Here is a 21,476-nt window from a genome sequence, read left to right as displayed (position 1 = left end):
TGGAAGAGTTTCTTTCTTTAGACTGCTGCCAAAGTTTCACAGAAATCCACGCCTTCATCTGACCCCACCCCAAGCCTGAAGGTAACCCCTCCCACTGTTGACAAGCATACACAGACCATAGGACTCTATTACCCATCCTTCACTGAGCTGCAAAGAAAGGAGCCGCAGAGACAGCAAGGACCCAGAGACCCGCAGCCTCCTCTGACCGCCGTCAGCCCGGGCCGCGGTAAGATCTGGGACGGGGGACGCGATCAAGGGTCTTCGTCCTTCTGTTTTTCAGGATTTGGGCGTTTGCTTCTGATCTAGTGGGGCGTCTTTCTGGTGTTTTGGTAGGTTTTACTGCTTCTTGGTTGTTGGTGACTTTGGCTTCATCCTCAGGTTTCTGGAGGAAGCAGTTGGATCATGTCTGTGGTCATCTGAGAAGTTATGCTCAGAACAACGCCCCCTTCAGGGCTCTCCTGGGAGAGCCTCGTTTTGGTCGGGTACGAGGTTCATTTGTGTTCTGACCTTTCTGGGTGGATTCCTGAGGATGTCCAGGTTTCCTGAGGCTGACTTGTTCTGTGTTCCTGCTCCTCAGATGGTTTCTGCAGTGATCCAGGAAGACCAGTTTGAAGTCAGTCTGACGGTCAGCTTTGCCTCAGCTGGACTCAAACCGCAGCAGGTAGGTTTGAACCAAAGCAGCTGGACTGAGGGGGAGGAGACGTTTACTCAGACAGGTGTGTTTGTTCAGGGGGGGCCTGAAGGAGACCATGGAACCCCAACAGGTGGAGGACCTGGACCAGCAAGTCAGACTGAGACTCTAAGCAGCGTCACAGAACGCTCTACAGACAGCATTGATAGTAACAACAGCCAACACACCCATGGGGGGAGGGGGGTTCACAGCACAGTACCATGGTTTTCTGTTTCATAGGGTTTTTGTGACTTCTGGAAAAAGGGATTTCACACAAAATTGTCCCTGGTGGAGGGGGGGGGGGGGGGGGATGTCTGAAACACAAACACCTTCAGGTGGCCCAACCAGCTCCTTTGGGTTGGTGGCGACGCCATCGGGGATTGGACAGCCTTCACTTACCTGACGTAACTTGGTCTTGATGGATGGATGAACAGAGAAGGTCACTTCTGAACCCGAGGGTGGGGCATCACTACAGCTGGAGTGGGAATCCGCTCCTCTCACAGCCTGGACTCCATCTCTAGATTTGGACTGTACTTTTCTAGCGTTTCCCAGAGGAACAGGATTTCTCATGATATTTTCAGCAGTGACTCTGATTTTTGGCTGGGAATCGTATGTTATTCATGCACTTCCTGTCTGTTTATTGTACCCCTCCTGGGGTCACTGGAGGGCTATAAGGTTCCCCCACTAGTGTCTCTGCTGTTCTGTTTGGGGACTTCAACGCTCATCTGGTCAATGTGGTCAAGGACATTGACATCCAAACAGAAAACTGGCTCCCATGATCCTAATTAACTTTGTTCTGCTTTGTTGCCCTGAGTAAGGGGCAACAGAAACAAGTGGGACCTCATGTACCCCCCCAGCTTGGTGACAGCACATCTGGATTTTACCCCATGGACAAATTGTTGGTTTCATGTGTCATCATGTCAGGGAACAATCAAGAGCCTAATGTCAGTTTAGAGGCGTCTGAGAGTCCCTGGAGGAAATACTGGGACCGTCCCGTCCTAGTCCATGTCAGAGAACTGAAGTAGGGTCAGGTAGATGGCTGAACCTTAAAACAGGAACAGCTCAGTGGCCTTGTGGGAGAGTGTCCACCCTGAGACCGGAAGGTCTGAGGCTAAGTCCATGTTTGACGCTCAGTATTGAGGGGTTGGAAATTTGGACTTGAAACACCAGATCTGCTCTTTTTTCCTGGAATCCTTGAGAGATCCTAAGTGTGAACATCTGGTCCATTGGGGACTTGATCAGACTAGGTTCATGTCCAGAAGGAGGTCCAACTACTTGTATGCAGTCAGAGTTGGACTGCCGCTCCAGACTCTTCGTTTTGGGGACAGGGTTGCATGTGGGATCCTGGAGTCCTACCCCTGGTGCTTGAGGAAGATGCAGGACCTTCGTCCAGCCGTTGGGGTCTCTGAATTCTTCCCGTATCTCCTGAATCCAGAAAAAAGATGTTACTGGATGGATCCTCAGGGATAACTGGGAGTCCGTTGGAGCTTCTGCTGAGATGAACACAAACTCAACGATTTACCTGATCAACCAACCAGAAGCTGCTGATCAACAGGTGTTTGTGTCTGACAGGAAGCGGGCCGGCCTCAGGTGTTCCTAACCTCAAACTACACGTGGAACAGGACCGCGCAGTAAGACCCCCCAGCGGTGACGAGCATAGACTCCGCTGTTTGGAAAGCTTTGCTCTGATTGGTTGTCTGCTTGCAGATTCTTGACAGTCAGCTGCTGAAGGAGTTAGGACCAGGTGGAGGTCGGGTCGGTACCGTCCAGCGGCTCCTCGATCAAGTATGAACCAATCAGCGGCCTCCGTTCTGTCATGTGGCTAAGTTCTCCTCTGAGCAGCTGTGTTTGTTGAGCAGGGGGCGGATCCTTCTTGCTGTGGGAGCGACGGCAGACACGCCCTGGCCGTCGCCGTGATGAACCGTCACCCTGATGTTCTTCCTGTTCTGCTGCAGCGAGGAGCCGATCCGGACCAACAGTCTGGATCGTAAGAACGAATCCCACCGCCCGTTCACAGCTCCATCAACCAATCAGACGACAGGCACACATTCGTGCACATTTTTGCTGTCACAAGTGCTGGTCATGTGACAAGCCCCTCCTCCTCCTCCTCCTCCTCCTCCTCAGGATGAAGAACACAGGTCTGCATGAGGCTGCAGCTCTGGGCTCTGCGGGGCTGCAGTGTGCTGCTGTTCTGCTCAGGTATGACTCACCTGGTCTGGGTTTGGTTTCGCCTTTCCTTTCCAGCTGCTGATCAGCATGGAACGGATTTACTGTCACACCTCTGATAAAACCCAAAAACCCTTCTTCCTGTTCTGGACCGGCTCCAGTCCAACAGGAAGCGCCGGTTTTCTCTTTAGCGCAAAAGCGGATCAAATCCCAGAATTCTCACAAAAACTTGGGGTCCATCCCGTCCCGTCCTCCCGGTTCCGGTGGAATCCTGCTGAGAAAGTCCGTGTCAGACGGTGGAGTTGAAGCTGCTCTGAAGGCCTGGATGAGCAACCAGAGACTCCGCCCACCACCCGTTCACGTGACTGACAGGATTCATGAGTACAAACACCATCTTCAGATTGATCAATGTGATTATTGATCTCTGCTGTGTCCCACACTCCTAATCCATCAGAATGCTGCCCCCCCCCCATCTACATTCACATAAAAGCACATGCCGGTTCTGAACGCTGTTGGACTTCAAGAACACAGCAGCCGGTTCTGAACGCCACGGTTCAGAACCGGCTGCTGTGTTCTTGAAGTCCAACAGCGTTGAAGCGATCGCCTGATGTTTTAGACGTGTCCATTCCTCAGAAGCTCCACCCCCTTTCTGTCTCGTAACGTTTGACACTGCAGGTGCAATGTGGGCGGGGCCTGTTCTCCCACCTACTCCTCCCATCTGATGAAGCCCCCCTGCTTTCAGATGGAAGGCCAGCGTGAGGCAGAGGAACGCTGTGGGGGAGACGCCTTACGATGTGGCGGCGAGCTCCGGCGGCGGCGACATGGCGTCTCTGCTGGCAGCTCAAACTGGACCAGACTTGCTGGGACGGTCACGCCTGAGCGCCGATGTCTTCCAACCTTTAGGGCGGGGCCAGGGGTTTGCCGTCTGACAGACTGCACCTCCTCTGGGACATTGAGTGGGAGGAGTCTGATGTCTGAGCATGCTCAGTGCTGTGATGGTGACCAACATTTTCCTTGGTGGGGGAGGAGAGTCTTGAAGCGTTCAGCTTTATTTACAATAAAAATGTTTCTACTCAGAGTTCATGTCTTTGAGGGCGACTCTGGCCCTCTGACCCCCCCTCTACTAATGCAGTGCCCTGCCCTGGATGTAAAAAGCAATGCAGACGCCACGCTCACTGCACGCCATTGATTTCACGAAATGAAAATCTAACCATTGAGCGTTTGGAGTCTATTTCTGATCCGCCGTCTCCTGAAGACAAAAACGACGTTTATTTAAAAAAAGACATTAAATACATTTTTGTGGCAAAAAATAATTCCGATGCAATGCATTGTGGTCTATATTCACTGATGTAGTGAGGATGGACGCACACTGGTTTTCTGCAGAGACTTCTGGGAAATTTTTAGGGTTCTGGATTTTGGAAGCGTAGATCCAGACGAACTAGAAGATGGAGAACCTTCAATAGTTAGGGAAACAATTCAGACAGAACCTTTAGAACCCCCCCCCCCCAGTTCATGTCATCATGGGGGGTGGGGGTAGAGGTCACGGGCCCCAGTCACCGGGGACTTGGAGCCATCCTTGGGACCAGGTGGGTCTGTCAACTGAGGCCAAGACCCCCATGGACTTGGAGTGACCCCCCAAGTCTGTGAAACAGTTTCCTTCTGTTTTCCATGAAGGTGGGGCTGTGACCCCCCCCCCAAACAAAGGACAAATTCCTGCTCCAGCTTTCTCCTATCTGCTCAAACTGTTGCCACAGTGACATAGCCCAGTGCATCATGGGTAATGCAGTCTGTGGTCAGGAAAGCCTGAATGAAACTTTTATTGGATCTGGAAAACAGGATCACGTGGAAGTCGGAGGTGACGGACCAAACTGGATCAGCAGCCGGGCGTCAGCGCCGCAGGCGCAGGAAGAAGGCGTGGCGGCACTCGGCGCTGTCCACGGGGTAGAACTTGTCGTAGAAGTCCAGGATGTACTCCTCGGCCTTGAAGCCGAACTTCTGGTAAAGCAGCATGGCGGGGTTACTGGCCGACACGTGCAGCGTCACGTCCTTCCCCATGCACGTCTGAAACGGCACGGACACAGCGTCAGCCACGCCAGACGCCACTGGAATCACGCTTAACCTGGCCAACCCTGGCCCTCAAGGGCCCCAACCCTGCCAGGTCTCCAGCTCTGCACCCGGACTACCGAAAGCAGGTGCATTCAGCCAATCAGCAGAAAGATGGTGGAGGGGGGGCTGGAGACCAGGCTGGCTCTGGAGACCAGGGCTGGCCGGGCCTGCCTGGAAAGGTGGAAGTTATCTGCCCACACCGGTACTTTCCAAAGTTTCTGGATGGTTATGACTTTTTATACCTCAGGGGGCGTGGTTTAAATTAGCAAGTGGGTGGAGCCAGCAGCAGAGCTTTGACGGTGTGGGATTTTTGATCACCGCGCTGATGAAGCAGCAGGAGTCGCGGTGCTTCGAATCAGAACGCAGCAAATGTAATAACAGACACATAACAGTAACAACAACTAAACAACTGTTCAGGTAACCGTTAACAACCAAAGTGCCGCTGAAATGCTGCTGCTGCTGCTTTTATTATCCGTCTTCATGTTGCTCTTCATTCAAATCAGACTCAGTAATAAATCCCCCATAATGCTTAAGGACTGGATGGGGGTGGGGTTACCATCACACCCCTATCCAGCACAGAGGAGGAGCTGAGATGCTAAAAGGTTCTGATGTAAACTGAAGAACCAGAGGAGGACAAAGCTTTGGACCCAACCGAACAAAAGCTGGACGTCAGAGCCCCGCCCACCCCCACCCACCTGGATGAGGTGGTAGATCATGAAGGTCCCGATGCCGGCCCTCCTCCACTCAGGATGCACCAGCAGGAAGGAGATGTAGGCCTCATTGTACTTGACGTCCGGAACCATGAACCCAAAGCCCACCACCACCTTCTTGTAGAGGACCACCACGCTGAAGTCCGGGTACTGCAGGCACTCGGACAGGTCCACTCCTGGGGGAGGAGCCAGCCAGATTAGAAGAGTGGGGGCAGCAGGCCAAAGGCTGGAAGGAGATACTCCACCTGGCCAGAAGCCGTGGTGACACATGGCGTTGACGGAGGGGATGTGGTTGGGACGGACGTAGCAGTAGTCGATGGGGGCGTCGGCTTCAGGGACCCAGGCCGGGTCCTTCCTGTGGGGGTACGCTCTGATTTCAGCCAACAACCGCAGCTTCAGAGGGCGGCTCTCATAGTCCCTCCTGCAGACCAGAGACAGAACCTTAGACCCTGACCGCCCACGGCCACCGGGGCGGGGCGGGCCGGGGCGGGGGGTACCTGATGTACGGCTTCAGCACGCGGGACGTGTACGGACTCTTGATGCTCTGCTCCAGACCGCCTTCAGCGCCCATCAGCCGATGCCAGAAGGACACAGAGTGTAACGGGACGCCTCTTCTGCCGGAGGTTCTGGTCTGGAAGAATACAGGACCAGAATCAGATCAGAACCGGTCCACAGAAACATTCAGAGAACTCTGAGGTTCTCCATCATGGTCCTCCAGAACCCGCCTTCGGGGTCCGTTTGGACCTGGACCTGCTGCCCTGGCAGGGCGACTACGTTCTCCAGAGGCTCTGCTCCAGTCGACAGTCTGCCCCCCCCAGGGCTCGACATAGCCATTTGTCCGCTGGCCCGGTCCTGTTTTTCGAGCAGTGCGGACCACAAGACTTTACTTTTCACTTGTCCGCTCGGGCCACTAAAATATCTAACGGTTTATATATTCTTCACCTTTTTCAATAAAGTATATTTTGCGAAAACGTGTAGATTTACCTCGTCTTCATAATTTAGTTTTTCTGCTAGTCCTGTGTTCAGACTTCAAGGGTTTCTATGGGAAACCTTTGATCACTTCTCCTTCTCTCCCGCCTGCGCGCGCGCGGCTGTCACTGCCGAGCACCACGCGGCACGCGCTCACTACTTTTTTTTTTCAAACTTTATTGAATGTAACAATTCAATACAAACAATGTTAAACAGCAACAACGAAGGCACAAGCCAGTGGGTTATTATTACATTTGATTATAAATCCGACACCGTCACTGAAGAGAGACTGAAGCATGTCAGAGATGTGGAAGACATGGCAGGAATAGATAGGAATATGTTAGAATGGGTATAATTAGTAGTATGGACAGCAAGATATTTAATGAATGCATTGAAGATGAAACTGTATCCACTAAGCTTTAAGCTGAATGTCAAAGAATCAAAGGCAACTCCAAATACCTGAATCTCAGACTCAAATGCAGTAGAATGTTAAACTACTTAATTTTGTTTTTCTTTACAACACTGTAAGCAGTAAGTATTTCTAGTTAGCTGAATGATCTCAGTTAGACCTGCACAATATGAGGAAAACTCGCGATATGCCATATCAGAGATTAAAATTGCGATAACGATATAATTTGCGGTATATAAACAAACAGCAAAATAACCAAATAACCATTCCCAGTTTAAAAATTATACTCCAAATGACCCACGTTGACATAGGTTACAAACATCTAACATAACAGGGCTCCATCTGATTGGTCAACAATGTGAAGGCGTCCATCCGATTGGTCAAATGCATTAAGGGATTTATTTGATTCGTTAAATGGTTCAAGCTGCCATTAGATTGTTTTAACACATTTAAGGTTTATGATTTATTGCGATATTTGCCGTTAGAAGCACCATGAAAACTTCTGAACTAGTGTTTCCTACTACACTGCAGTGCTCTCTTCAAAACATCTGAAACAGACTAGAGCAGATTTAAGTTTGATATGGTCTATTTTCAGTCATTGAAAAGTGTAGAAATAAGTGATGTCACCAGAATGCACCAAATTGTACCATATTAAAAGTTTCCGGGGGGGCATGCCCCCGGACCCCCCTAAAGTTGCAAGCACCTGCGGAGCGGCGGGTCCCGCTATGCGCGGTGTCGGGCCAGTAACTTTCAGGCAGGGCCAGTAAGTTTCAAAAACTACTGGCCCTGTGGGCCAGTGCAAATTTCTGGGCTATGTCAACCCCTGCCCCCCTCCCCCCCAGAGAAGGAACGCTGGTACCTGGAAACGATCCAGGATCTGCAGCTCCCGACTGCTGGTGCGGTACTTCTCCTCGGCTCCGCCCCCCGCGTTGGGGCCCCCTTCAGAGCCGCCGTAGATCCCTCCCACCAGGCTGAGGGTGGCACTGATGGCCCGGTCCACGTCCAGCAGGGGGAGCCCTCTCTGCCTCTTGGCCTGGCGGACCAGCAGCTTCCGGCGAAGACGGCGGGCCTGCGGCGTGACGGCCAGCGCCAGCGGGCAGGCGTCCAGGCGCCGTAGCAGCAGCCGCTCCTCGTACAGGCTGACGGCGACGCAGCGAGGACTAGCCACGATGTCGGCGGCCGCCGGCGCCCTCCTCCGCTCGGCCCCCCCAGACGGAGAGGGAGGAGCTTCCTTCCTTCCTCCCGACTCCTCAAAGTCTTCGTGGCGCTCAGGACAATCGTCTTCCTCGCTGTCAGCTTCTCTTTTGATGTGAGGGGGGGCGGAGCAGACCTTCTTGCGGCCTATGAGGGTGGCGCTGGGTGGGGGGGCGTACTCCATTCCTGGATCAATCATGCCGTCCACCTCCTCGTCATCTGCAGGAGGGGGAGGTAGGTCATGACATCATCATCCATGCAGCAGCGCCTAGGGGGGGCGTCCTCTTACCGTGGAACAACGCCTGGGGGGGCATGACGTCAGGAATGAGGTCCGCCTCCGACAGCAGACTGGGCGTGGCCGACTGGGAGGCCGGCGTCCCTGGGGCGGAGAAGTCGGGGGAGGGTGACGGAGACCGGCTGGTGAGAGGAGTCCGGTCCGAGGAGCTCAGCGAGGAGAAGTCGATGACCTCCCCCTTCTCTAGGACCAGATCGGGCCGCCGCCCGGCCCCCCCGCCACGGCCCCCGCCCAGTTTGACGGGCGTGGAGGAGGCACTACGGTCGGGGTATCCTCCCACCGCCTCCTTCTGTGCTCGACGGATGTCTTTGGCCTCCTGGGTGCGAGAACGCTTCTCCTTCAGCTGCATGGCGTTCTCCACGGCGTTCCGGGCCCCCCGCTTCCTCAAGCCCTCCACCGTGATGATGGGGTCCAGGACGGGTTTGGACGCTGCGGACCACAAGCAGCTGAGCAGAGACGTGGAACCCCGCCCTCTGCGGACTGGCTGCGCCTTACCTTTGGTCTTGGCGGCGGACTTGTCCACATCGGGCCTCAGGGTGGGGGGTCGGTTCTGGACCAGCTTCCACCAGCCGGGTTCTCCAAACTCCTGCGCCCCCGAGCGGAAGAAGGTGGGGCTGCCGACAGACAGGCAGCCGGCCACCGTGCTCCACCAGGTGGAGGTCTTCTTCCTGCAGAGAGACCGGGTCAGCGCCGGCGGGGGCCCACCTGTGCGGAGCCGCACAGGTGGGCCCGGCCGGCGGGGGCTCACCTGTGCGGCGCCCGGCCGGCGGGGGCTCACCTGGTTCCCAGCAGGAAGTTCCAGTGCCGGCCGATGAAGGCGCAGATGTCCTCCTTCCAGCGGAAGTAGCCCTGCCGGCCCGTCCCCTCCAGGGACAGGTTGTACATGGCCAACATCACCACCTGTCAAACACACACCTGTTCAGCCCCGCCCCCTCCCTCAGCGGGGTTTCGGGGGTGTACCTGCTGCCAGGTGAGCCGCATCCTCTCAAAGCTCTCCTTGCCGTCCTCGGAGCAGCTGCAGCAGGTGAACTTGAAGAAGTTGTCTCCTTTCAGGTAGCTGGGCTGTTCTCCTCGGAGCTGAGCTGCAACAGACACCCGTTAGAGCCCCCATCGCCATGGCAACGCTGCATGCAGCTAGGCTTAGGGAGCAGGATTTGGCCACGCCCCCTGTGGTGATGGGCTCACCTGCAGGGGTCCACTTGTGACAGCGCTCGCAGTAGAAGGACATGTCCTCGCAGGCCCAGCCGCCCTCCCCCTCCTCCCCCAGGTCGCTGGTCAGCGAGTCCCCGCTCTGGTCGTGGGACAGGTCCACCGAACCCTGATCCTCCGACTCCACGATCAGCAGAGTCTCCCCCTCCACCTCCCCCTCCTCCAGCCCCTCTGACGCCGACGTGCACGTCACCTCGTCCGCCGCCAGGGGCTCGCCGCTGCTGTCCATGTCCGCCCTCAGCCGCAGCGCCACCTGTGGGCCGGTCCTGTCGGTGCAGCGGCGTGAGCTCACGTCCCCTCACAGCCTCCACTCTCTCCGTTTCACAAAACATACCTGCCTCACGTGTCCTGTGGGCGGAGCCTGGCCTCAGCACGCCGCCGCTCCTCCTCCAGGTGTCGGGTCAGGACCTTCTGCTGCTCCAGCAACCGCAGGTTCTCCTTCTTCCTCTCCAGCCGCTCCAGATCCCGAACGACACCCTGGTGGAGGCGCTGCAGACGCCGGAGCAGAGGGGAGGAGTCAGTGAAAACGACACCTATTGGCCGCTGGCTGCTCGCGGCACGAGACGCCGGCATTAACAGGAGAGCAGTGATCCCTGGACCCCTCATGTTCTAGTGTAGAACCGGGTCCAGTCCCGGTTCAAATTCCTCCACTGCAGCGGCTGCAAGTCTGCATCCAGAACGCATCCTGTCATAGCCAGAACTGGGTCCAGAACAAGAAGGTTCTGTGTTCTAACGTTCCTCCTGCAGATCAGGAGCTGCATGCGGTTTGAGTTCTAGAGTTCTGTCTGCAGATTAGAGTCCAGAATCAGTCCAGCGGCTGTTCTGATCCCAACCAGACGTTTGATCCTCTTTCTAAAAACGTCACTAAGGATGATTTACAACAAAGTCCCAGGAGTGAAACTGATGGAAGCCCCCATGAAAGTTCTGATAGATGGGGGGGGCATGTAGGCGGGTCTGTGGTGTTCAGAGCCGGTCCCCCCCAGTTCTTCTTTGGACAAACAGGTGGAGTGGACGGCCCCACGAACCGCCCAGCATTTTAGAAAACAGAGTTTGTGTCGTAAAATGCCGTACTTGAACTGTTTGTGTTTGGTGCTTTGGTTGGTCTGGGACCGGTTCTAACATGTGACAGAACCATGTTAGCAACAAATGAGCCCAAATAAAATTAAAGTTAGTCAAAGGAAATGTGACACGGTTACAATGATTTAAGGTTAAAATGTCTAATAAATCCCAAGATAATCCAAATGTTGTGATCAGCATCCGTCTGAATGAAAAGAACAGGAAACTGTCATTTATGGAACAACAGACAGGGCCCTAGCATGGACCCCTGTGGACCCCCGTGGACAGACAATGGGCATTCTATTTGACCTGAATTCTATCACTTTTATTGAATTACCGGAAAGCCTGAATTTAATATTTGAATCTTTTTTTTCTACGATTTATGGTGTCGAACGCTCCAACCAGCCCTCCACGATTCCAGACGACCGTCAGTCCAGGAAGAGGGTCAGCCGGCCCTCTCCTGGTGGGCTACCTGGATCAGGTGTGTTCTGCCAATCAGAAACAGGCCTGATTCTAACCAGCATCTACTGAAGCAGGGTTGGTGGTCCCGGTCCAGAACTTTAGGAGCTCGACGTCTCAAAAATAACTCACAAACGTGTGGGCATCCCTGGAGTAGGAGGTCGGTTCGAATCCCTCAGGTTCGTTTTTGGAAGGGATTCTACTAAAATCCTGAAACACTCTGATAATAACAGGAACTGACACAATAAAACGCGTTTAACTTCAAAACCAGAAAATCAGCACTGAAGTCCACTCAACCGGAAGTCCGGGGGGAGGTCCCGAGGTCAGTCAGCATATATTTACATTAATGTTTATCACAACCATAACAGTCCAAACATAAACAGAAAACTAAATTTAAGAGAACTCTGCTTCTGTTGAACTTTTATTTTTGAGAGTGTAAACCGGAAGCTCTGGATAACTTGACGGACAGACGTTTTGGCATCAGCGTCAGCAGCGTCCGCAGACGGCACGCTGATGCTTATGGCCTTAAACCGGGTAAGCCGTTAGCCTCAACGCTACCGGGTGTTGGACCGGCTCACCTCTCGGTCCCAGGCCTGTTTCAGGTGCACAGTCGCCACGGTGCTCAGAGTCAGAACCACAGAAACTCCCAGAACCACTTTGGAGGTCACAGACATCACGGAGGGTTCAACTCAGCGCGAGCCCGCTGCAGCTGCCGCGTCCCGCTCTTCCTCTGCGCGGCTGACCGCTGAGCTGCGACGCAGCGCCCCCAGCGGCCGGGAGCGCAGCGGCCAGACTTTTTTTAAAAACTTTATTGTACAAACACAATTTTACAAGATAAATTTTAAATGTGCCAGGAGAGCATGAATATTACATGCATTTTACATAAAAACATTCAAGTTTCTACAGCGTTCATACTGACATTCACTGGTTAAGACTTTAAGAGATGGAATTGAGAGACATTTTACTCTGATTAACACGGGGAAAAAATAGAAGTTGAAGAGAATTTACATTTATGAATATCAAATTTGCCAAATATAATATAATTATTAGTTTTTTAATTGAGTCTAGGTTTTTTTTATGATAGCCATAAATATTTGAAAATATTAAATGTGGAAGTATATTCCAAATTTGTTGTAGTTTTTTTTAGGTAAGATTTGATCCAGTTGATCCATGTGTTATTTAGTGTTTTAAATCCAGAAAGTTTAGTCCTCCATTGTCATATGAGTTCATTAAAACTGATTTTTTTAAATAATGTACACGTTTTTTCCAATTAAAGTTAAATAAAACTTGTAAACAGATTTTAGTGGTTGACCGTCGGCATACAGAGATAAAGCAGAGTAGGTGAGTGGAGGGATTCCCTCTGCCTCTGACAGCAGGACTCTGCCCTTTAGGCTCCCAGCGGCCAGACAACCGGACTGAGCGCGTGCGACGTGACGTCATCTGAGAAAATAATAATAATAATAATAATGGATTGGATTTATCTGCGCTTTTCAAGACACCCAAAGTTCTTACATTGTGTCCATTATTCATTCACTCCTCATTCATACTTGGTGATGGTAGCTACAGTTGTAGCCACAGCTGCCCTGGGGCAGACTGACAGAGGTGTGGCTTTCGCGCCTACGGCCCCTCTGACCATCACCGGGATCATACATGTGCATTCACACACCAGTGGAGCCACACTGGAGGCAAGGAGGGTGAAGTGTCTTGCCCAAGGACACAACGACATTTTGGCTGGTGGGAGCGGGGATCGAACCGCCAACCCTTCAATCATTGGACGACCCGCTCAACCACCTGAGCCACTGTCGCCCCTGCAAAATGACTTACTTCCAGTTTCAACCAAATAATGTTTCAGCTAAACGTCATTTCTGTTCCTCTGCTGTCTTCTATTGGAGGAAACGTCTTCCTGACTCGCTCTGGAAAACTGTTTGGACCCTGCATCAGAAATGATGAATCAATATCATGAGAGACGTCTACTACAGACTCCTACATAGAATCCATCCCATAATCAATACATGATCAGATAGAAGAAGACTATTGACCCCAACTGTCTTCTCTGTAAACAACAGAAATGCAATATTACTAAAACATTTAGGAAAGAATGTTCACGTTTTATAAATCATAAATATGACTCACAATGTCGGATGAAGTTTGAGTTTATCATATTTGGTCTACATGAAAATAAAATAAGATCAAACGTATAATTGGCAATAATCTAATTATAATATTTAGTAGGTTTAATATTCACAAATCAACATTTTCTTCATCACAAATATTTTCCCTGTAATAATTAGAGAATTAGAATCTTATTTCTAATGGCTTAAACAAAAACGGTATTTATGAAAACTGTCTTTGAACATTTTCAATGCATAGTAATCTGTTTCTGCAATATTTCTTTGTAATACATGTACCTGGCATTCTCATTGTTATGACTATTGTTCTCGTCATGCATTTTGGTTTTATTTGTTTTGAATAATACAGTGAAGAAAAAAAAGTTTCAACCAAATGAAGTCAATTCAGGCGCCATTTTTCCAACACCACGTTGGAACCAGACGTCCTCAGTACGCCGGCTCTGGTCTTAGTCTACGTTTCCATGGAGACCTCTCTCTCCTATCAGTAGTGAGCATGTTAGGAGGCCACACCCCTTCCACTGAAAGCAGGCTCAGAAGAATCTGTCAATCAAATGCTTTGAATGTTCGACATGAGGCCGCCTACTTTTATTCAGGAATCTGATTGGTCGGTTTATAACTTGAACTACAGAAAAAATATTATTCAAACATGAGGATTTTGGGATGTGAAAGTTTTGGGATCCAGACGGGTTCTGACCAATAGATGAGGGAAGAACAGCTGTTTGTTTCTCTGTAGACGTCTGTGGGATTTGTGGGAACTTCCTGTTTGGAACGCCAAAGGGGAGGGGCCACTCAGTCCCGTTCTCTTATACAGTCAATGGTTGGATCTCACTTCTGCACATGACCTCAAAGCAAACACCAGATTGTGGTCTGGACTGGTTCTGGATTTTGGGAGCATTTCACGGTTCTGGTGGACCTTCAGGCGGGTCTGAGTCTGGATCACCGCTGACAAAAGTGAAGAACTCAGCAGAGACCGGGTTTTATTAATCATGAACAGAAACAGACGGACGTCTCACTGTACAAACAGAGAGTAAAAATAAATAGAAACACAGCAATAACTTAGAGGACGACCCGGCAGACGGCGGCGCTGCATGGCGCCGGTCTCCATGGTGACGGTGCAGCCTGATGGCTATTTACAAGCCGTGTGTTTGTCCAGATCCTCTTCAGTCACGACTTTGACTCCTGAAAACAGCGGCCGCTTCACCACAGCTCCTCAGAACCACAGTGGATCAGAACGGGGCTCCTGTCCCACGCTGTTGGGGTCTGATCCGCTCTGTGCCTGTCAGGGGGGTTCTGTCAGAACCTGCACGAGCATCCGGGCCGCAGGGAACCGCACCAACACAACAGCTGCAGGTTCTCCAGCGTGGAACCAGCGGCTCCAGCCTTCATATTCCGGCTTTGTGTCAGTGCACGTGCACACACACACACAGTTACACACACACACACACACACACTGCAGACCAGAATACAGCAGCAACAACTGATGTAAACATTGTTAAAGAAAAAGACTTCACGTTGCTAATGCGGATGCTGACCTCAGCCTGCTGAGTTTCCCGTTTCCACGGAAACCTGTGAAGCTGCATCAGGCAGCCGGCTGCTGTCTGGTGGGACATTTGGAGGCGTGTGAGGACAAACCAACGACCAGCTTTCACGCGCTGCACCTCTGATGCCCCACCAGGGGGCAGGAGGATCAGAACCAGAACCTACAGACGCACACACCCAAGCTAGAGTTCCCATCATGCACCTGAGATGTGGTTTTCTCACTTCCAGGTGCTCTCTTTAAAACTGTGACATAAAGGTGTGGCGTGCTGACCACGCCCCTGACCACGCCCACATCTTCAGGGGAAAGCAGCACGCTGACTCTAGAGCAGGGGAGGGGGGCAAACGTTTTCACTCTGGGGCCACAAAGGGTTCTAAAGTTTGTCACCAGGGCTGAACCAGAGGCGTGTTTTGGTAATCGTCCTCATCAGAGAAAGAAACGACTCTGCATGAGAACGTGTTTGTATTGGGACTGAAAACTGATGGATATTAAAACATAACGTCTGTGAAAACTCATCATCGCAGGTTAAAGGTCGTCATTTGGTTGAAGACGTTTCACCAAAAGGTTTTGTCAATTCTGAAATAGCTGGTGAAACATCTGGATAAACCAAGAAACGTGAAACGTCTTCAGCTTTAAAAACTGATGACGACCTTTAACCCTGACTGATTACAGCTGAACATTTGGAGTTTTTGCTTCTGTTCTCATTTCATTACCAGCTGCATCCGTAGGTTTATGTCCGTCATGAAAATGCTGCTTTCATGTGGTGTTGGAATGATGGGAAAAATGATTTTCCAACTGGGAAAAAACAAACATGAACATAAAAACAACAAATGTTCCAACATCACATGAATGCAGCAGAATGTTCTGCACCCAAAGCTCAGTTTACCTGTGTTAGACGCCGCGTTACAGGGAACAGAAAACATGAATGGTCTTATGGCAAAAAGATCAAAGTCTTCCTAATTTATTTCCAGAATGGGCTGTCCTGTAGGTGCCTTCAGTTTGGTATTTTCAGATTGTGTTTTTCACCCAGGTGGGGGGTGTGTGTGTGTGTGTGTGTGGGGGGGGCTGACATCACAGCTTTGGAGAATCGTTCGTCTTTAGCGAAGCTAAACTCGCTTAAGGCCTCCGTCTACGGCTACAGTTTCTCTCTTTGTCCCGTTCTTCCATGGGGACATGAAATCACGGATGGGACGTCCAGGTCTGGGGGGAACTGGTCATATGGGACGTCCAGGTCTGGGGGGGAACTGGTCTGATGGGGCTTCCAGGTCTGGGGGGAACTGGTCTGAAGGGACTTCCAGGTCTGGGGGGAACTGGTCTGATGGGACTTCCAGGTCTGGGGGGAACTGGTCTGATGGGACTTCCAGGTCTGGGGGGAACTGGTCTGATGGGGCTTCCAGGTCTGGGGGGAACTGGTCTGAAGGGACTTCCAGGTCTGGGGGGAACTGGTCATATGGGACGTCCAGGTCTGGGGGGAACTGGTCTGATGGGACTTCCAGGTCTGGGGGGAACTGGTCATATGGGACGTCCAGGTCTGGGGGGAACTGGTCATATGGGACGTCCAGGTCTGGGGGGAACTGGTCTGATGGGACTTCCAGGTCTGGGGGGAACTGGTCATATGGGACGTCCAGGTCTGGGGGGAACTGGTCTGATGGGGCTTCCAGGTCTGGGGGGAACTGGTCTGAAGGGACTTCCAGGTCTGGGGGGAACTGGTCTGATGGGACTTCCAGGTCTGGGGGGAACTGGTCTGAAGGGACTTCCAGGTCTGGGGGGAACTGGTCTGAAGGGACTTCCAGGTCTGGGGGGAACTGGTCTGATGGGACTTCCAGGTCTGGGGGGAACTGGTCTGATGGGGCTTCCAGGTCTGGGGGGAACTGGTCTGATGGGGCTTCCAGGTCTGGGGGGAACTAGTCTGATGGGGCTTCCAGGTCTGGGGGGAACTGGTCTGATGGGGCTTCCAGGTCTGGGGGGAACTGGTCTGATGGGACTTCCAGGTCTGGGGGGAACTGGTCTGAAGGGATTTCCAGGTCTGGGGGGAACTGGTCTGATGGGACTTCCAGGTCTGGGGGGAACTGGTCTGAAGGGACTTCCAGGTCTGGGGGGAACTGGTCATATGGGACGTCCAGGTCTGGGGGGAACTGGTCTGATGGGACTTCCAGGTCTGGGGGGAACTGGTCATATGGGACGTCCAGGTCTGGGGGGAACTGGTCTGATGGGACTTCCAGGTCTGGGGGGAACTGGTCTGATGGGGCTTCCAGGTCTGGGGGGAACTGGTCTGAAGGGACTTCCAGGTCTGGGGGGAACTGGTCATATGGGACTTCCAGGTCTGGGGGGAACTGGTCTGATGGGACTTCCAGGTCTGGGGGGAACTGGTCTGATGGGGCTTCCAGGTCTGGGGGGAACTGGTCTGATGGGACTTCCAGGTCTGGGGGGAACTAGTCTGATGGGGCTTCCAGGTCTGGGGGGAACTGGTCTGATGGGGCTTCCAGGTCTGGGGGGAACTGGTCTGATGGGACTTCCAGGTCTGGGGGGAACTGGTCTGAAGGGATTTCCAGGTCTGGGGGGAACTGGTCTGATGGGACTTCCAGGTCTGGGGGGAACTGGTCTGAAGGGACTTCCAGGTCTGGGGGGAACTGGTCATATGGGACGTCCAGGTCTGGGGGGAACTGGTCTGATGGGACTTCCAGGTCTGGGGGGAACTGGTCATATGGGACGTCCAGGTCTGGGGGGAACTGGTCTGATGGGACTTCCAGGTCTGGGGGGAACTGGTCTGATGGGGCTTCCAGGTCTGGGGGGAACTGGTCTGAAGGGACTTCCAGGTCTGGGGGGAACTGGTCTGATGGGACTTCCAGGTCTGGGGGGAACTGGTCTGATGGGACTTCCAGGTCTGGGGGGAACTGGTCTGATGGGGCTTCCAGGTCTGGGGGGAACTGGTCTGATGGGACTTCCAGGTCTGGGGGGAACTAGTCTGATGGGGCTTCCAGGTCTGGGGGGAACTGGTCTGATGGGGCTTCCAGGTCTGGGGGGAACTGGTCTGATGGGACTTCCAGGTCTGGGGGGAACTGGTCTGAAGGGACTTCCAGGTCTGGGGGGACCTAGTCAGATGGGACTTCCAGGTCTGGGGGGAACTGGTCTGATGGGACTTCCAGGTCTGGGGGGAACTGGTCATATGGGACTTCCAGGTCTGGGGGGAACTGGTCTGATGGGACTTCCAGGTCTGGGGGGAACTGGTCTGAAGGGACTTCCAGGTCTGGGGGGAACTAGTCTGATGGGACTTCCAGGTCTGGGGGGAACTGGTCTGATGGGACTTCCAGGTCTGGGGGGAACTAGTCAGATGGGACTTCCAGGTCTGGGGGGAACTAGTCTGATGGGACTTCCAGGTCTGGGGGGAACTGGTCTGATGGGACTTCCAGGTCTGGGGGGAACTAGTCTGATGGGACTTCCAGGTCTGGGGGGAACTGGTCTGAAGGGACTTCCAGGTCTGGGGGGAACTGGTCTGAAGGAACATCCAGGTCTGGGGGGAACTGGTCTGATTGTACTTCCAGGTCTGGGGGGAACTGGTCTGATGGGACTTCCAGGTCTGGGGGGGAACTGGTCTGATGGGACGTCCAGGTCTGGGGGGAACTGGTCTGATGGGACGTCCAGGTCTGGGGGGAACTAGTCTGATGGGTCTTCCAGGTCTGGGGGGAACTGGTCATATGGGACGTCCAGGTCTGGGGGGAACTGGTCTGATGGGACTTCCAGGTCTGGGGGGAACTGGTCTGATGGGACTTCCAGGTCTGGGGGGAACTGGTCTGAAGGGACTTCCAGGTCTGGGGGGAACTAGTCTGATGGGACTTCCAGGTCTGGGGGGAACTAGTCTGACGGGGACTTCCAGGTCTGGGGGGAACTAGTCTGATGGGACTTCCAGGTCTGGGGGGAACTGGTCTGATGGGACTTCCAGGTCTGGGGGGAACTAGTCTGATGGGACTTCCAGGTCTGGGGGGAACTAGTCTGATGGGACTTCCAGGTCTGGGGGGAACTAGTCTGATGGGACTTCCAGGTCTGGGGGGAACTAGTCTGACGGGGACTTCCAGGTCTGGGGGGAACTAGTCTGATGGGACTTCCAGGTCTGGGGGGAACTGGTCTGAAGGGACATCCAGGTCTGGGGGGGAACTAGTCTGATGGGACTTCCAGGTCTGGGGGGAACTGGTCTGATGGGATTTCCAGGTCTGGGGGGAACTGGTCTGAAGGGAATTCCAGGTCTGGGGGGAACTGGTCATATGGGACTTCCAGGTCTGGGGGGAAATGGTCATATGGGACGTCCAGTCCTGGGGGGAACTAGTCTGATGGGACTTCCAGGTCTGGGGGGAACTGGTCTGATGGGACGTCCAGGTCTGGGGGGAACTGGTCTGAAGGGACTTCCAGGTCTGGGGGGAACTAGTCTGATGGGACTTCCAGGTCTGGGGGGAACTGGTCTGATGGGATTTTCAGGTCTGGGGGGAACTGGTCATATGGGATTTCCAGGTCTGGGGGGAAATGGTCATATGGGACGTCCAGTCCTGGGGGGAACTAGTCTGATGGGACTTCCAGGTCTGGGGGGAACTGGTCTGATGGGACATCCAGGTCTGGGGGGAACTGGTCTGAAGGGACTTCCAGGTCTGGGGGGAACTGGTCTGATGAGCTAAAGATCCACCAATCACAGCAGGGGGAGACGCCAGCCACCAACCGCACACTTCCTAACCACGCCCACCTTTCACACCTACTTCTGACCAGTTCCACATTTCGCTCAAACCTTGTCACTTTCTTGAACCTGACCGTGTACATGACCCCCCCCCCCCCCCACCCGCTGGATTATGGATCTACTTCTGAACTCCAATGAAAACTGATGAAAAAAGGTCTCTGCTTATTTCAGAACCCTGATAACCAGCAGAACCACAGCGGATCCATAAGACGCCCAGGTCAGCTGAACTATGACCTCCTGGTCTGGATCAGATTTATCCCTGCAGACCAACCGACTGGACTCTGGACTCTCTGAGTGACTGTGGCCTTAGTCTGTGACCTCTGGGGGGGGGCTTTGAGTTAGCCCCAGGAGTTTGCCTGATGGCAGCAAACAACTACGTTGTGCTTTTTTTCTGGAAAATGTCAAACAGTCTCCACACAAACACGCTGGAGGCGGAGCCTCACAGTCGGGCGCCTCCTGGAAACCCTACCACAGGGACGCGTGGACCTGCATCAGGCCAAAACAGCACAGAGGATCCTCTCTGTCTCTGAATAGAAATGCCTCACATGCCCCGCAGGAACTGCCCCAATCCTCGAAAAGATTGTCCTGCTTCTGATAGTCTTCAGGAGGAAGCTTTCCCTCGCCGCCTTGGACAAACGTGTTGTAAAGGTCGTCATGGGTAAATCCATCGGCTTACAAATGTTTTCACAGCAGGATCACCGGAATCCGTGGAAATTCATAAAAAGGTCACAAAATCTCAAATTAGGAAAGTAAAAATGCAAAGAGGTCACATGACCTGGCATCAGCATGGACGCCACTCTGCTGTCTGTGGGGTTTGTTTTGCCTCGTCACCGGGCAATTCCTTCATGGTCCCACCAGCAAAATGACGCCCCCTACAGGAGAAAGTCTACAGCAGGCATGGATGTAACCATGGCAACAGCAGAAGCAGCACTTGCAGAACAAAGTGGGATGTTGGCGTCAAATCTTCAGGAATGTGAGGACATCGTAGAACACGACTACAGGTTCTACTTCTACTGCAAGCTAGCACACACACACATGCACATACACACACACGCACACACATGCACACTGTCAGTGCACAGTACAAGATCCATAAGTTTCTTCTGACAGCCTCAGGCACCTGGGAGGAGCACCTGAAGGTCTACCTGGAGGCGTGCCTGACCTGTGGAGGCGTGCCTGACATGTGGAGGCGTGCCTGACCTGTGGAGGCGTGCCTGACATGTGGAGGCGTGCCTGACATGTGGAGGTGTGCCTGACATGTGGAGGCGTGCCTGACCTGTGGAGGCGTGCCTGACATGCGGAGGCATGCCTGACCTGTGGAGGCGTGCCTGACATGTGGAGGCGTGCCTGACCTGTGGAGGTGTGCCTGAACTGTGGAGGTGTGCCTGAACTGTGGAGGCGTGCCTGAACTGTGGAGGCGTAACTGACATGTGGAGGCGGGCCTGACCTGTGGATGCGTGCCTGAACTGTGGAGGCGTGCCTGACCTGTGGAGGCGTGCCTGAACTGTGGAGGCGTGCCTGACCTTTGGAGGCGTGCCTGAACTGTGGAGGCGTGCCTGACCTGTGGAGGCGTGCCTGACCTGTGGAGGCGTGCCTGAACTGTGGAGGCGTGCCTGACCTGTGGAGGCGTGCCTGAACTGTGGAGGCGTGCCTGACCTGTGGAGGCGTGCCTGACCTGTGGAGGCGTGCCTGAACTGTGGAGGCGTGCCTGACCTGTGGAGGCGTGCCTGAACTGTGGAGGCGTGCCTGACCTGTGGAGGCGTGCCTGACCTGTGGAGGCGTGCCTGAACTGTGGAGGCGTGCCTGACATGTGGAGGCGTGCCTGAACTGTGGAGGTGCTGTGGAGT

The 21,476-nt window shown here is 53.3% G+C and overlaps 3 protein-coding genes and 2 long non-coding RNA genes across 14 annotated transcripts in view; 3 read left to right on the top strand and 2 right to left on the bottom strand.

Annotated features, from left to right (window-relative positions):
* Positions 1-4,149, top strand: part of dzank1 (double zinc ribbon and ankyrin repeat domains 1) — a 13,160-nt gene extending 9,011 nt beyond the window's left edge. For 4 of the 9 annotated variants that reach the window (XM_020701343.3, XM_020701342.3, XM_078949202.1 and 1 more), the window contains exons 9-17: positions 22-226; positions 379-482; positions 578-661; positions 731-839; positions 2,243-2,301; positions 2,378-2,455; positions 2,530-2,657; positions 2,795-2,869; positions 3,512-4,149. In XM_020701343.3, coding sequence (XP_020557002.1) covers positions 22-226; positions 379-482; positions 578-661; positions 731-839; positions 2,243-2,301; positions 2,378-2,455; positions 2,530-2,657; positions 2,795-2,869; positions 3,512-4,025 — 1,356 coding nt within the window. In that variant the 3' untranslated portion in view covers positions 4,026-4,149. The other 5 variants (XM_020701345.3, XM_078949210.1, XM_078949206.1 and 2 more) reach the window with 2 other exon arrangements.
* kat14 (lysine acetyltransferase 14) lies at positions 4,068-9,957 on the bottom strand. The gene is made up of 9 exons (XM_023953580.2): positions 9,705-9,957; positions 9,480-9,601; positions 9,298-9,419; positions 8,514-9,187; positions 7,890-8,443; positions 6,150-6,283; positions 5,898-6,073; positions 5,638-5,828; positions 4,068-4,897 (listed from the first exon to the last, which is right to left on the bottom strand). Exons 1-9 carry the CDS (start codon positions 9,955-9,957, stop codon positions 4,724-4,726), a joined length of 2,400 nt encoding a protein of 799 aa, XP_023809348.1. The 3' UTR covers positions 4,068-4,723.
* Positions 9,958-10,067: 110 nt separating this feature from the next.
* pet117 (PET117 cytochrome c oxidase chaperone) lies at positions 10,068-12,013 on the bottom strand. The gene is made up of 2 exons (XM_078949253.1): positions 11,822-12,013; positions 10,068-10,217 (listed from the first exon to the last, which is right to left on the bottom strand). The coding sequence occupies exons 1-2, from the start codon at positions 11,915-11,917 to the stop codon at positions 10,068-10,070; spliced, it is 246 nt and encodes an 81-aa protein (XP_078805379.1). The 5' UTR covers positions 11,918-12,013.
* Positions 12,014-16,074: 4,061 nt separating this feature from the next.
* Positions 16,075-16,612, top strand: LOC144992541 (uncharacterized). Of its 2 annotated transcripts, none has more exons than XR_013656575.1 (3): positions 16,075-16,140; positions 16,208-16,405; positions 16,472-16,612. It is a non-coding gene; the product is annotated as an uncharacterized LOC144992541 (long non-coding RNA). The 2 variants fall into 2 exon arrangements; XR_013656576.1 differs by lacking the exon at positions 16,472-16,612 and having other exon boundaries at positions 16,208-16,339; positions 16,373-16,446.
* A 2,066-nt stretch (positions 16,613-18,678) lies between these two features.
* On the top strand, positions 18,679-20,291 carry LOC144992539 (uncharacterized). The gene is made up of 2 exons (XR_013656574.1): positions 18,679-18,749; positions 18,784-20,291. It is a non-coding gene; the product is annotated as an uncharacterized LOC144992539 (long non-coding RNA).
* The last annotated feature ends 1,185 nt before the right edge of the window (positions 20,292-21,476 follow it).

Source organism: Oryzias latipes, chromosome 1, assembly GCF_053564925.1.
Source record: "Oryzias latipes strain Hd-rR chromosome 1, Olatipes_Hd-rR_3.1".
NCBI classification, from domain to species: domain Eukaryota; kingdom Metazoa; phylum Chordata; class Actinopteri; order Beloniformes; family Adrianichthyidae; genus Oryzias; species Oryzias latipes.
The sequence above is the reverse complement of the archived record's forward strand: the minus strand, read 5'-3'. Positions and strand labels throughout refer to the sequence as shown.

Bases quoted from the DNA above. Each gene is read 5' to 3' on its own strand.
- kat14 (XM_023953580.2), bottom strand. From the start codon at position 9,957: ATGGACAGCAGCGGCGAGCCCCTGGCGGCGGACGAGGTGACGTGCACG. The intron at 9,602-9,704 runs GTGAGCCCATCA...TGTCTGTTGCAG, and splicing joins TCACAAGTGGACCCCTGCAG to CTCAGCTCCGAGGAGAACAG. The intron at 4,898-5,637 runs GTGGGTGGGGGT...GTGCCGTTTCAG, and splicing joins TGATCTACCACCTCATCCAG to ACGTGCATGGGGAAGGACGT.
- pet117 (XM_078949253.1), bottom strand. From the start codon at position 11,917: ATGTCTGTGACCTCCAAAGTGGTTCTGGGAGTTTCTGTGGTTCTGACT. The intron at 10,218-11,821 runs GTGAGCCGGTCC...CGGCGTCTGCAG, and splicing joins AACAGGCCTGGGACCGAGAG to CGCCTCCACCAGGGTGTCGT.